The sequence below is a fragment of the Thalassophryne amazonica genome, chromosome 7, assembly GCF_902500255.1.
Source record: "Thalassophryne amazonica chromosome 7, fThaAma1.1, whole genome shotgun sequence".
Taxonomy (NCBI): Eukaryota; Metazoa; Chordata; class Actinopteri; order Batrachoidiformes; family Batrachoididae; genus Thalassophryne; species Thalassophryne amazonica.
Window position 1 is genome coordinate 44,624,134 of NC_047109.1, and position 14,997 is coordinate 44,639,130.

At 42.9% G+C, this 14,997-nt stretch overlaps 1 protein-coding gene across 1 annotated transcript in view; it reads right to left on the reverse strand.

Annotated features, from left to right (window-relative positions):
* Positions 1 to 14,997, reverse strand: part of si:ch211-1i11.3 (mitogen-activated protein kinase kinase kinase 5) — an 83,410-nt gene that overhangs the window by 26,394 nt on the left and 42,019 nt on the right. The window contains exons 14-15 of the mRNA XM_034174090.1: positions 12,323 to 12,456; positions 5,261 to 5,388 (exon numbers count right to left, since the gene is read on the reverse strand). Coding sequence (XP_034029981.1) covers positions 5,261 to 5,388; positions 12,323 to 12,456 — 262 coding nt within the window. The remainder of the gene's footprint in view (positions 1 to 5,260; positions 5,389 to 12,322; positions 12,457 to 14,997) is intronic.

The window sequence follows — 14,997 nt, forward strand, 5'->3', positions numbered from 1 at the left end:
TTTCTAAGGGTGAACAATGAGCATTCCCAGAATGCAATACACCATGACGTCATCAGCTGTTCTCTATGCATGTACTGGCTCATCAACTGCAGCCCATTTACTGAGACTCAGCTCTTCACCATTTGGATGTGTTTTGAGCCACAGGTTATCAGGACCACTGGACTCAAAATCTATATGGTTGCTCATCTGCAACACTTCTGTCTCTGCATGTTTGTTCATTGTATGTGGTGCTTTTATTCAAGCATTTAAGGAAAAAAAAAAAATCCAATCAGCTCCCCCTTGACAATGACGGACACTGTGTGCTATTTCACTGCAATTCACATTCCACTTCAGAAGTCAATACCTTACAGTATGATACATCAATTAATCACAAAAGTCCACATATTTTTCTTTGAAGATGCAAGATCAGAATTATCTAGCTTCATGCACATAAAAAGATTATGTAGGACTTACAAAGTCAATATCATTTGATGCTTCAATTAAACACAAAAGTCCTATTATTTCCTCTTGACAGCATTGGACCAGCAATGTTTTTCTTCAAGCACATCTACCACAGTATGAGGTTTCCCTGACATCCACCAAAACAACCAACTGAGAACACTGTGCCATTTTGGGGCCAACTGTGCTGAACTACTGAGCTAACTTTGATCAGTTAACCATATACAGCAACACATCACGACACAGGTACTATCAAAATGAACTGAAGTGAATTTGAATTTATTAGGCACACGTATGCTAAACAAAAAGCACTCGAACACAAACAAGCAAAACTCATAGACAAAGTAGTTAAAAGAAAGAAAAGAAAAAAGAAAACAATGTACATAGTGCCCAAAAGGCATAGGCAGAAACAACGCTTATCAATGCCTACACCCCTCTGTACAGTCTAATTAAATCAGGCTATGTGCCTTATCATGAACGATCATTTCCAAACAAAATCTGAAATGAAGTCACATATTTCCCCAAACAGCACCTATTACGTGTTAGTTACCACCATACATTTTCAGTAGTAAGGATTCAAGTGTAGCAGATTCTTCATACAACACACAAACTCAACCTGTTTCATTAGATACCTATCCAGAGAACACCATTTCTTTATATAAATCTTTGAACCGGATAATATTTGGACATCTTTTGAGTTCCTCAGGTAGATTATTTCATTTTTTGGGGCCACAATTGGAGACACAGAAGCATTTCCTGGTCGGCCAAGCACCCACAATTTTAAAATGATACACACCTTTAAATGATATATTTGTTCTCTTTGCATAAAAAAATCTTGAATTCTAAATGGCAATTGCTTATTTTTCACTTTGTACATCAATTAAACAATCTTCAACGTTACATCATAGAGTTTTAATATTTTTGATTTAATGGCAAATGGACTGCATTTGCTTTTCCATCTGCATCAGACACTCAAAGCGCTTTACACGATATGAGGGTATTCACTAAACACCGAAAGCAATAAGGGATTAAAGACCTTGCCCAAGGGCCCTTAGTGATTTTCCAGTCAGGCTTGGATTTGAACCCAGGATCTTCTGGTCTCAAGCCCAACGCCTTAACCACTAGACCATCACCTGATTTGGGAATTACTCAGAGACACAAATCTTCGAAGCCCTAACTAATTTTGAAACTAATGCACACAATTGTTTCTTTTTAGGTTTCGCCTAAATCAGCCACTTAGGAGCAGTGGTGGGCACAGATAACCAAAAAATTAACTTCGATAACAGATAATAAGATAACTGAAAAGTTATCTTTGATAAAGATAAACCACCCAAAAATGTATCGGAAGTTACAGATAATCGATAAATTACGGTGTTGTCTATGGGACATTTGCAGTTACTAAAGAGCTGAAATTGATTTTTAACACGATCGCTTTTGAAAGCATCAAAAGCGGTAAAAGACCTAAAGAATAAGCAATGAATGTTTGACCATGCTGCCCCCTGCAGGAAGCAGCACAGACAAATCCTGAGAGCACCCACGAAATCAACTCTTTACTAATCATAATCATTTTTCTTTCAACATTCTGCCCCTGCTGGAAGCTCTTGTTTACAACAGCGCTCCCACCACAGAGACACACCAAGACCAGCCATAAAGCCAGCTCCCTATCAATTTCAACACTCCGGTCAGGCGGAGGTCTTGAAAAATAAAGTCATACTAACTTATTGTTTTTTGAAAATATTGATAGAATAACTCCATTAATGTAAATTCTGTCATTTGTACAAAGTTAAAATATAACATATCTTTTAATGTTGAATAAGGCACTAATTCTGAGGTTTTGTAAAACACAGACCGCAAAGCATTCTGGGTAAAAGTGCTAAACAGTGATTGGTTCAGTAATCCATTATGTAAACCAACACGTTAATGTGACGTGTGTCGTGTGTTGGTTTAAAGATAAATATGCTTTTGTAAAATATTCCATTTTTATTTGTAAAACCAGGCATTTTTACGGAGCCCTGGAAGTGTCATCGCAATTGCATGTTTTAAAACTTTTATGATGTTGTAAAACGTGCACTCAGTATTAGTAAGTAAGTATACTCAACAAAAATATAAACGCAACACTTTTGGTTTTGCTCCCATTTTGTATGAGATGAACTCAAAGATCTAAAACTTTTTCCACATACACAATATCACCATTTCTCTCAAATATTGTTCACAAACCAGTCTAAATCTGTGATAGTGAGCACTTCTCCTTTGCTGAGATAATCCATCCCACCTCACAGGTGTGCCATACCAAGATGCTGATTAGGCACCATGATTAGTGCACAGGTGTGCCTTAGACTGCCCACAATAAAAGGCCACTCTGAAAGGTGCAGTTTTATCACACAGCACAATGCCACAGATGTCGCAAGATTTGAGGGAGCGTGCAATTGGCATGCTGACAGCAGGAATGTCAACCAGAGCTGTTGCTCGTGTATTGAATGTTCATTTCTCTACCATAAGCCGTCTCCAAAGTCGTTTCAGAGAATTTGGCAGTACATCCAACCAGCCTCACAACCGCAGACCACGTGTAACCACACCAGCCCAGGACCTCCACATCCAGCATGTTCACCTCCAACATCGTCTGAGACCAGCCACTCCGACAGCTGCTGGAACAATCGCTTTGCATAACCAAAGAATTTTTGCACAAACTGTCAGAAACCGTCTCAGGGAAGCTCATCTGCATGCTCGTCGTCCTCATCGGGGTCTCGACCTGACTCCAGTTCGTCGTCATAACCGACTTGAGTGGGCAAATGCTCACATTCACTGGCGTTCGGCACGTTGGAGAGGTGTTCTCTTCACGGATGATGCGAAGGAGATGTGTTGCACTGCATGAGGCAAATGGTGGTCACACCAGATACTGACTGGTATCCCCCCCAATAAAACAAAACTGCACCTTTCAGAGTGGCCTTTTATTGTGGACAGTCTAAGGCACACCTGTGCACTAATCATGGTGTCTAATCAGCATCCTGATATGGCACACCTGTGAGGTGGGATGGATTATCTCAGCAAAGGAGAAGTGCTCACTATCACAGATTTAGACTGGTTTGTGAACAATATTTGAGGGAAATGGTGATATTGTGTATGTGGAAAAAGTTTTAGATCTTTGAGTTCATCTCATACAAAATGGGAGCAAAACCAAAAGTGTTGCGTTTATATTTTTGTTGAGTGCCTTTCACAGACATAAGGCCATGTACACACGTTGTCTGGTATTTGTAAAACCGAATATCTTACCCTTTCAGTTTGGGGAAAAAAACTTCATCCACACTACGTCGTTTAAAAAATAAAAATCCATCCACATCGAACCATATAAATGTGTTGTAATTAGTCTGCCAAACCTTTGGGTGGCGGTACTGAATAAATTCTATCCAATCAGGAGCCTTATTCTCTTGTCGTCACTTCCACGAAAACTAAAAACATGGCGCCAACCTCGTTCGTGTGGACTGATAAGGAGTCGGAATTACTTCTAACCGTAGTTTTAGAATACAAAGTTAAATATATGCACACAAAAAGCGCCTGGACAATGGACAATACCAACACTTTGAGAGCAGCCAGGTACCCAGACATTTAATACTGCCATGAACACTCCTGGCCAGTAGATGGCAGTAGCGGCCTTGAAAAAATGTCAAACAAAATTCCAGATAATCCGTGTCTGCTACATTTAAGATGCGTGGAATTTAACAAACGCAAATACACTAACGTCTATAAACCCAGAGAATATATTCATGAGAGTTTTAGGCACTAGAGTTTAATGCTGTTATCTGTGGACCCTGAACAGAGTGTCTGAAATCCATTTGTCATGCCGTGAATGTCTGAGATTACCTTATGCTACCCATAATGCATTGCTGCCTGGCACAGCATGTGCTCACAAAACCTTAAAAATTAGCACATTACTTTAAAACGAAAACATATCTGATATTTTCACTTTATAAACTTCAGACATGACAATAATTTTAAATAACTTGTCTAAAATGAGTGGTTAAAATTTGAACCATAAGTTAAACATGTATGCCTCTGGATGACTTGGTGACATTGTGATTATATTAGTATGGTGTTAAAGGAAATTACTGTTTTTTTTGATCACCAGTTCTCCTTTGCTTACAGACGATAAAGTGGTTTCTGTTTGCAGAGGGTAGAACAACATGCCTATTAGGAAACTTTTAACAGGTAGGTCTCAACAGCTTTAACAGTTTTAAAAATGTTTTTCACTGTTCAGCTTAGTTTAGTACGTAATCGGTCTAAAAGTTATCGGACGGTAATTCATCGGAAGATAATTAGTCCGATGATGGTTTTTAAATTTATCTAAAAAGATAATCCGATAATGAAAACATTATCTTCGATAATTATCTGTTATCGGATTATCGGAAGTGTGCCCAACACTGCTTAAGAGCAACATTTAGCCTTATATTTTTTAGTGAATGCTGGCCCTACAGGTTCACGGCAGTATCTTCTTCTAGACACTAAGTCAATGGATGAAACCGTTTGAGTTTACCTGTTGTAAGCCAACAGCTAAGCCTTAAAGTGAAATTTCATTAAGCATGCATTCATCGAGAATAGAAGAACAGTATAGAAAGAAAAAGAAAACCCCCACTTTGGACACCCTAAGGACATTTTAGATACAAACTTTGTACTATTTTTTGTGCAATTTTTACTTTGGAGTTCATCTATCCAACTATGCACATGTAACATTTTGCATGAAATTATGAACAGTCTGTCAAAGGTATTGACAAAATTGTGATCACCATCAACTGCCATCAATTACATGCTGTCTTTAATAGATTCATACCTCCAGGTACTTCCTCCATAAAGATCTTGATGAAACCATCCTGACTGACAGAGCCCAGGTACTGGACAATATTCTTGTGTTTTAATCGCCTGTGCAGGGCGATCTCCTCATGGAGAGGCTGGGAGTAACTGGAAAATACAAAGAAACAAATATTAGAGGTGTTCCCATTATTATTTTCAAGCAGTCAACAAAACAACATCTTATACTGAAAAATATTGAACAAGATTACTGTAGGAATTAAAGCCCCCCCCAAAAAATTGAAAATTCAATTAAATTCTGTTCAACAACTACCTTTTTTATAGAAAACCTTTTGCGATTGTGTCCTAGAGTTTAAGGTAAAACAAGGTGGAGACAGCTACGAAAACAGCAAATTGATTACATTTCACTCACTAACCACTGCTGTGCTTTTGTAATGCAGCATCATGTTACAGAAAGGCCTTAACCTACACATTATCCAAATACTTCACGACAAACACATATTAAATGGACAGCTTTTCTAGAGCTTTTACTTCATTCAGTACCAATTTAAATCTCAGGCTTGTAGCCAGGATCTGAAATGGTGGTGTTGGTGGGGTGGTAAATTTAAATTATTTTTTATATGGCTCATCAAATTAAAATTAGTCCAGAACTATAGTAAAACTTGGGCCTAGACAAATACTTATTTTACACATTTTACTTGTTAAATAAGCATTATTATTATTATTATTGTTATTTTTTTAAGTAATAGTAGTATGAAAAATGTCTTCAAGAGTGGACCTTTAATCAAGGGGTGAGGTGGGAAGTACACAACGCAACCCCCCCAACACCCTCTTTCAATCTGGATTTGCACCTGGTTTGCAGTCTCTGAGCAGGAACAATCAAGAAGTGTATTTATGTGGAAGGTGTGACCTGATTGAGAGATAAGAAGGTTTTAACACTGCATTCATGTCATGCTGTCCTCAGAAAGAGATTTTAGGCATATTTTGGGGTGGAGAAATCTCTGTTTCTTGTTAATGCATCGCAGGTCTGCAGCTGTGTTTTCAGTTGAACCACAGTGAGGACACTCACAGAGATACTCAGAGCAGACTTTGAAAGAAAAATTTAAAAATATGTTTCTAAAACTCTGCTCTTTGCTCACTGTAGTCATTGCAGTGCTGTGAGACATTCCAACCAACCAACTTCATTTATTAAGCACTTTAAAACAACCACAGTGGGTCAAATTGCTGTACAGAAGAATAAATAAAAAAACATCATAAAAGACAGAAAAATTCACATAAAACAAAATACAACTACAATAATTAAAAGTCATAGAAGATGCGTAAAATTAATCATACAATGAAAAACAGTTAGATAAAATCAAATAAATGAATGGAGTCAACATCTTAAGGGTTTCAAAGGCCCCCCGCAGACAGAGGAACACACACACAGGGACTCACTGCCAGGAGAAAAAACAAAAAAGAAAAAGACATTCTAAAAATTAATTTTGAACATTTTCAACATGGTGAATTTTCTATATTGCATCCAGCCTTGATATTGAGTCAGGACGGCTTCAGCACAAACGCTTAATTTGGCAGCCCAGTTGACGGAAATCTGTCGTAGTGACGGAGAAATTTATTCCCCATTACTGCAGAGTGAAAGGGTGTTGTTCTACCCAAAACAAGAATTAAAATTCATTCCAATGCTTATGCACATCATCTGCACTGTCGCCCAAGTGAAGTTCAGTTACCAGGCCATAACTGTTTCTTTGTAATATATATATATGTTGCTTTCGGCAATAAATAAACTACAGCAGTCAGAGTGATCTAGTTTCTTTTATAGCCTTGAACCACTCGGGTTAAAATCCTCTCTCTCTGCTCCGCGCTCACTGTCTCACATGCACTGATGGTTCTCAGCAGAATGTAACGTCTCATGCCTCCGTTCAGGAATCTCCCTCCCCCCCTCGCCGTCTACAGCCAGTTGATTCCCCCCACCCGCACACACACACACACACACACACACACCCTTCGGTAAACTGCGCATTTTAGACGGCTTTGAACAAGACGGGCACTGTTTTAATCGGCCGTCTTTTTTAAAATTTGAACATCCAAATGATGGCAGGACAGCTCGCTGCCTAAAACTATGAACTGACAGAAAAACAAAGACTTAAATTAAAAAAAAATGACTCATCGACTACTAAATTGGTTGTCGACTGTTTCAATAACCGACATAGTCGTGATTAGTCAACTAGTCGTGGCAGCCCTAATGCCCTATAGTTACCCCAGAGGGACCCAGAGTATATAGGGAAAAGGATGCTGAGGATGGAGCCTCCAGGCAGGAGTAGAAGAGGGAGGCCAAAGAGGAGGTTTATGGATGTGCTGAGGGAGGACATGCAGGTGGTTGGTGTGACAGAGGAAAGTTAAGAGGACAGGGTGAGATGAAAACTATTGATCTGCCGTGGTGACCCCTAACAGGAGCAGCCAAATGAAGAAGAATGCGTTAGATTATCCGTTAACACATTACTAAGTAATGCCTTGCCAGCATCTCTGTCCAGTATTCTTTAGGGGTTACATACTTGACATAAATTGTAAAGACCATTTACCGATATCAAAGAGAAACAGAATACAGTATAGCTGTTATTGAATTCCATCATACTATGCAAAGTGTTGGGAAGGTGTAGTGACACGGACCCACAACAGGGGGCGTTAATGAATGGACAATGGATGAGCCAAAAAGTAACAATTTAATGTTGTGAATTGCACAACGGAATACAGACAAAAACAATAGAGGAGTACAGTCAATCGTATACAAGGTGACGTGTGGGCAGGCTCGAGGATAGAAGACATCTGTCCAAAGAAGAGCCGGATCCCACACGGCTGCCACCGCCAGCGGATATGAAGAACACCGGAGCTACCAAGTCCCGAGTCCCAGGTGGCCATCGTCTCCAGCTGTCAGACCAGGTACTGCTGGCAGAAACAGAAATAGTTAATGGTGGGTGTGTGAAAACACACCCAGTAATCGTCCCTTGAGTAGTTCCTCCAGGAGGGAGAACCTCCACCTCCAGAAACAATTTCACCCGTGCAGCTCCTGTTGGTCTCTTTCCTGAATGGAGTGAGAGGCGAAGAACGTCGCCCTCTCACTGTCCGCCAATCCAGCCTCCAACAGAGCCCGCAGAAACACGGCTGCACACAGAACAATATTTTTAGTCTCAATATAAATCGCAGAGAAGGTTACCTCGATTGGTAGCTGATTTCTCGGCGAGGAGGTGGAGTTGCAGTCCGGCCTTTATAGTGACGGTGATGAGTGACAGCTGGTGCTGATGAGTGACAGCTGTCACTCCCAGCGGCTCTGATGCCCTCTCATGCTTGGAGCCTGCACTTGGTGGTGGTGGGCCAGCAGTACTTCCTCTTCAGCAGCCCACACAACAGGACCCCCCCCTCAACGGGCGCCTCCTGGCGCCCGACCAGGCTTGTCTGGGTGCCGGATGTAGAAGTCGGCCAGGAGGGCCAGGTCCAGGATGAAGCTCCTCTTCACCCAGGAGCGTTCTTCGGGTCCGTACCCCTCCCAGTCCACTAAGTACTGGAACCCCCGGCCCTTCCGACGGACGTCCAGGAGCCGGCGTACAGTCCAAGCCGGCTCCCCGTCAATGATCCGGGCAGGTGGCGGCGTTGGTCCAGGGGTACAGAGTGGAGAGGTATGGCAGGTTTTGAGGCGTGACACATGAAAAACCAGATGGATCCGCAGTGAAGCCGGTAGCTTTAGCTTCACTGCGGCTGGGCTGAGGACTTTGGTGATGGTGAAGGGTCCAATGAATCTGTCCTTCAGTTTCTGGGATTCCACTTGCAGGGGGATGTCCTTTGTAGATAGCCAAACCACCTGCCCGGGCTGATACATAGGGGCCGGTGCACGCCGGCGGTCTGCATGGGCCTTAGCCCTCGTCCGGGCTTTGAGCAGGGCAGAGCGGGCGGTACGCCACACCCAACGGCACCTCCTCAGATGGGCCTGGACCGAGGGCACCCCGACCTCTCCTTCCACTAGCGGAAACAATGTGGGCTGGTACCCCAAACATACCTCAAACGGGGAGAGGCCGGTGGCAGATGAAACTAGGCTATTATGAGCGTACCCAATCCAGGCCAGATGGTTGCTCCAGGCCATCGGTTGTGCGGAGGTCACGCAGCAGAGGGCCTGCTCCAGTTCCTGGTTTGTCCGCTCTGCCTGCCTGTTCGTCTGGGGGTGGTACCCAGACGAGAGACTTACGGTGGCCCCCAGTTCCCTGCAGAAACTCCTCCAGACCTGGGAGGAGAACTGAGGACCACGATCTGAGACAATGTCCGATGGAATCCCATGCAGACGCACAACGTGGTGGACCAGGAGGTCTGCTGTCTCCTGGGCCGTCGGGAACTTCGGGAGGGCCATGAAGTGGGCCGCCTTGGAGAACCGGTCCACTATCGTGAGGATGGCAGTCATGCCCTGGGACGGCGGGAGGTCCGTGATGAAGTCCAGGCCGATGTGAGATCAGGAGCGATGAGGCACTGGCAGAGGCTGGAGGAGGCCCTGGGTCTTGTGGTGGTTGGCTTTGCCCCTGGCGCAGGTGGTGCAGGCCTGGATGTACTCCCGGACGTCGACTTCCTCTTCAGGAGGTATTTTTTGACCACTGCCATGGTTCTTCGCACCCCCGGGTGGCAGGAGAGCTTGGAACCGTGACAGAAGTCAAGGACTGCAGCCCTGGCCTCTGGTGGGACGTACATCTTGTCCTTCGTTCCAGTCCCCGGGTCCGGGTTCCATGTCAGGGCCTCCCGGATGGTCTTCTCCACGTCCCAGGTGAAGGTGGCCACGACAGTGGACTCGGGGATGATGGTTTCTGTAGGGTCTGACAGCTCAGTCCTGACTTCCTCCTCGTGCACCCGGGACAGGGCGTCAGACCATTGGTTCTTTGTCCCGGGGTGGTATGTGATCTGAAAGTCAAAACGCCCGAAGAACAGTGACCAGCGGGCTTGCCTGGGGTTCAGACGCTTGGCGATCCGGATGTACTCCAGGTTCCGATGGTCTGTGAAAACCGTGAATGGTACCGAAGCTCCCTCCAACAGGTGTCTTCACTCCTCCAGAGCCTCCTTCCCCGCAAGAAGTTCCCGATTGCCGACGTCATAGTTCCTTTCAGCCGGGGTCAACCTGCGGGAAAAGTAGGCACATGGGTGGGGAACCTTGTCGGACTCCCCGCTCTGGGATAGCACGGCTCCTATCCCTGAGTCAGAGGCGTCCACTTCAACTATAAACTGGAGTTTTGGATCGGGCTGCACCAGGACTGGCGCAGTCGAGAACCGGCGGTTCAACTCCTTAAACCCGGCTTTGCACCGATTCAACCAGGTGAAGGGGACTTTTGTGGAGGTCAGGGCTGTCAGGGGGCTAACTACCTGACTGTAGCCTTTGATGAACCTCCAGTAAAAATGAGCAAAACCGAGGAACTGCTGTAGTTTCCTACGGTTTGTTGGTTGGGGCCAATCTCTCACCGCTGCAACCTTGGCCGGATCAGGGGCGACGGAGTTGGAGGAGATAATAAACCCCAGGAAGGACAAAGAAGTACGGTGGAACTCGCACTTCTCGCCCTTCACAAACAGCCGGTTCTCCAACAACCGCTGCAGGACCTGACGTACATGCTGAACATGAGTCTCAGGATCCGGGGAAAAGATGAGTATATCGTCCAGATATACAAAGACAAACCGATGCAGGAAGTCCCGCAAGACGTCATTAACCAACGCTTGGAACGTCGCGGGCGCATTGGTGAGGCCGAAAAGCATGACCAGGTACTCAAAGTGACCTAACGGGGTGTTAAATGCCGTCTTCCACTCGTCTCCCTCCCGGATCCGAACCAGGTGATAAGCATTCCTAAGATCCAGTTTAGTGAAAATTTGGGCTCCAGGAACACGGCTGCACACAGAACAATATTTTTAGTGTCAATATAAATCGCAGAGAAGGTTACCTCGATTGGTAGCTGATTTCTCGGCGAGGAGGTGGAGTTGCAGTCCGGCCTTTATAGTGATGGTGATGAGTGACAGCTGGTGCTGATAAGTGACAGCTGTCACTCCCAGCGGCTCTGACGCCCTCTCGTGCTTGGAGCCCGCACTCCAAGCAGGGCGCCATCTGGTGGTGGTGGGCCAGCAGTACCTCCTCTTCAGCGGCCCACACAACACAAAGGGGTTGGTTTTAATGAGGTTTATTAGTTCATAATTGATTAGTTAGAAGAAAATTCACATTTTGGTTGGAATGGGATCGAGTAGATGCCTTATTTTACTTTTCATTGACCCAATGATGAAGGGGAAAACGATTAAAACTACATTTTAATCAAAATTCTACAGGGCCTAAAATGTATATACAAAACTGTATACAGCTCATGTACACCTGGGTATGTTTATCAAAAGATCTGACACAGGAGGGCCCAAATCCCCCTGTTCCAGTCTTACCGCTACTTCAAAAATGAAAAAGTCAAACTTCTTGCAAATCTATGATAAATATAAATATCAAATCTTTTATCAAAAGTCTGGTTTTGTTGCTGTTTTAGGGAACTAGTAGTGGTTTCACATCAGGCTAAGTAGTGTTGACTTTTGCTGAGGGCACTTTGGACACTTCTGTGTCAGTATTTCATACTGGGGGGATAAAAACTATCACTGGCCATCTGCTTATGGACCAGACTGTATGTCCAACATGGTGTGCAATGACTACAAAATGTGGTGGGTTTTTTTTCCCTATAGGTATAGTTTCATCAAAATCTCATCCTGGCCCATTCATGGTGTAACAATTAAATTGTCTGAAAACAGACAAATAAGCAAGTGGAAAATTGTAGGAAGTGTGATGATATCTCATTTAAAACAAACATGATTTGGGCCATTATCACATAATGTCAGCATCAGGCTAAGCTCTTTATGAAGATGAACATGGAGTGAAAAGTTAAAATACTCAAGCAGCTCTAAAAAAAATTCTTAAAGCTCTCCGGGGAACCATCATACTCTAACAAGCACAAATGATTCCCTAATAAGGTCTTAACACAGAAAACATCCATGGCTGCAGCCTCGTGTATGCCTGTGAAACATGTCTGAGGAGTGTTTCTCATACGTGCTGTCCTTCTCAGGGATCTCCTTGATGGCGATTCGCACTTGGTTGCTAAGGTCCCTCCCAGCGTACACAGTGCCATACGTCCCTCTTCCCAGAACCACCTTGTCTCCTTTCTCATTGGTCTCATAGATGTACTGGGGAATGAAATGAAGATGACTTGCATGAGTGTACAATGACAAAAGTAATGGTGCAGGAAGGAAATTCCAAAAGTAATAAACAGCACAAGTAGTGGAGTGTGAAGAAGAAAAAGCAAAAAAAAAAAAAAAAAAATGACAAGCAGACAGACTAAATTGACAGAATATGCAGCAGACTAGATGTGCAGTAATGAACATGAGCTCAAAGTGCAAACTGTCAGTAGCCTGCCACAGCCACATTCATTCTTTTGCAAAGCAAATTTATTTGCTAAGAGAATGGATCTGGTTTACCAGGCTAGACTGTCAGCTTTCATATGACAGACTATATACCAGAATTGAGTGGTGGATGAAGGAACTGCAGCACACTGTGTTAGTCTGGCCCCACCCAAAAAAAAAGGTACTAAAATTGGACAGCTGACTATTCAGCTATGTCATGGTTTGATGTATCATCTATATTACAACAGCCAAGTGTGTGTGTGTGTGTGCGTGCACGCGCGTGTGTATGGCTTTGATCATGGAGAAACTGAGGAGAGCTGACATTTGCCATTGGATATTTTGGGTCAAGGATGAACGCTGTGAAAATGGAAAGTTGATAGGACTAATATTTTTGAAGAAATTACAGATATCAGCTAACAACAGTGAACAATGACAGTTGTACTGCAATGCAACATGGGAGTTCAGGGTTTAGGGGTGGTTGCTGTTATTGCAGTTCATGTTAGTGTTATTGATTTGTGTTTTGGCAGTTCAATTGGTTTAGCCACTTTAGTTAAGTGTCATGATGCCGTTACCATGAGTGGGAAGTGCAGTGCATTTGATGTCTTTTGCCAGTCTGTGTATGTAGGTGTGTAAAAGCAAAATCACCTGCTTTGGTCAGAATGCAGAAAAGACAAAAAAGCTCTGGCTCGAGTTTCTTTCTTCCGCGCAGCTGGCCCCAGTATATCATTATTATTAACATTAACCCTCTGGGGTCCGGGGCATTTTTTGGACAGTTCACTCGCCTGGCATAAATGTTTTATTATTGTTGTTAACAGCTCTCCCTGCATCCCACAATCAAGTTTTATGTCTCTTTTTTCAGGACAACCTGTGCTTTCAAAATATGTTTTTGTTGTGTTTTATAAGTGTAATAAAGGTTTACAATCAAAAATAGGCAAGGAAAAAATAAGGCGAAAAATAATTTTCCACACACATTTATTCAAAACACACAGCAAACTATAATAAACAACTGTTTTGACACTTTATAAAGGTAATTTGAGGTCTTGTGTGAAAGTCTGTACAGCAAAAAGGTTCAAACAATAAACACGAACATTTTGAACAATATATACAAAATGGTCTATGCATTTTTGTCCACTGATATGGTAAACAGTGCTTTATGTAGAGAAAGCAACAGAGTTATTCAGTAACATTCACATGCAAATGAGTGGAGCAATCCTGATAGTTACACACTCTTTGTTTGAGCACGTCAGATTGTCATCAGAGGCTCTCCATCTGCTCCTGCTTTCACTGATCGCTGTGCGAGTATGTACTAATAGTATGTACTCATTGGAGCTATTCAAACGGGCCAACTAGTAACATTTCACTCCTAAAACCAATCTTTAGTGTGTCACGTGAGGTGAATCTGCCCTACAATTGGATTTTGGAAAACCATGTGACGGTGAACCAATTCCGAATGGACACTCACATTGCACACGTCATCACACAGCTTCTATGAGGAGTACAAAGATGGCCGATGGCTGGCTCAAAAGTCAGCGAAGTTAACTTTTCAGCAAAAAAAAAAAAAAAAAAAAAAGTAAGTTTTTATCTCATATCATTCAAAAGTTATTTATAATTTAGTAAAGCTTGGTCTTAGCCATCATATACAATGGCGTCGACCCCAGAGGTTTAAAAAATTACATAATTAACAGGAAATCAAAAGGGTTGAGTTCTTCCTCTAAAAACTGTTGAGGTCTAAGGTTCTAGAAACCTTCTGGACTCACACTCCATTCCAACTCAACTCCATTCCAACTTTGCATAATTTATGATGCAAAATGTCAGCTATCTATTTTTATAAACACTACCCAATCTAGAGCCCGTAGATCCCCATGGGGCATGTTCTAGTTTTCAATATTTCATTGACAGGTCAACAGATAAAATCTAGATGGTACAGAACTGGATTAAACTGGTGCTATTAACTAATTTTCAATTTCAATTTATTTTCAATTTATTTTCATTTATATAGCACCAAATCACAACAGAGTTGCCTCAAAGCGCTTCACACAGGTAAGGTCTAACCTTACCAACCCCCAGAGCAACAGTGGTAAGGAAAAACTCCCTCTGAGGAAGAAACCTCAAGCAGACCAGACTCAAAGGGGTGACCCTCTGCTTGGGCCATGCTACAAACATAAATTACAGAACAATTCATAGAACAATTCACGGACGAATATACGAGGTCTGTTAGAAAAGCATCGGACCCTTCCATCTCCCTCCCCTACTTTTATTGCACTCTCTTAAAAAAGAGGGAATTAACTGGCAAGGTCAGCTAAAAAATTATAATTTGAAAAAAAA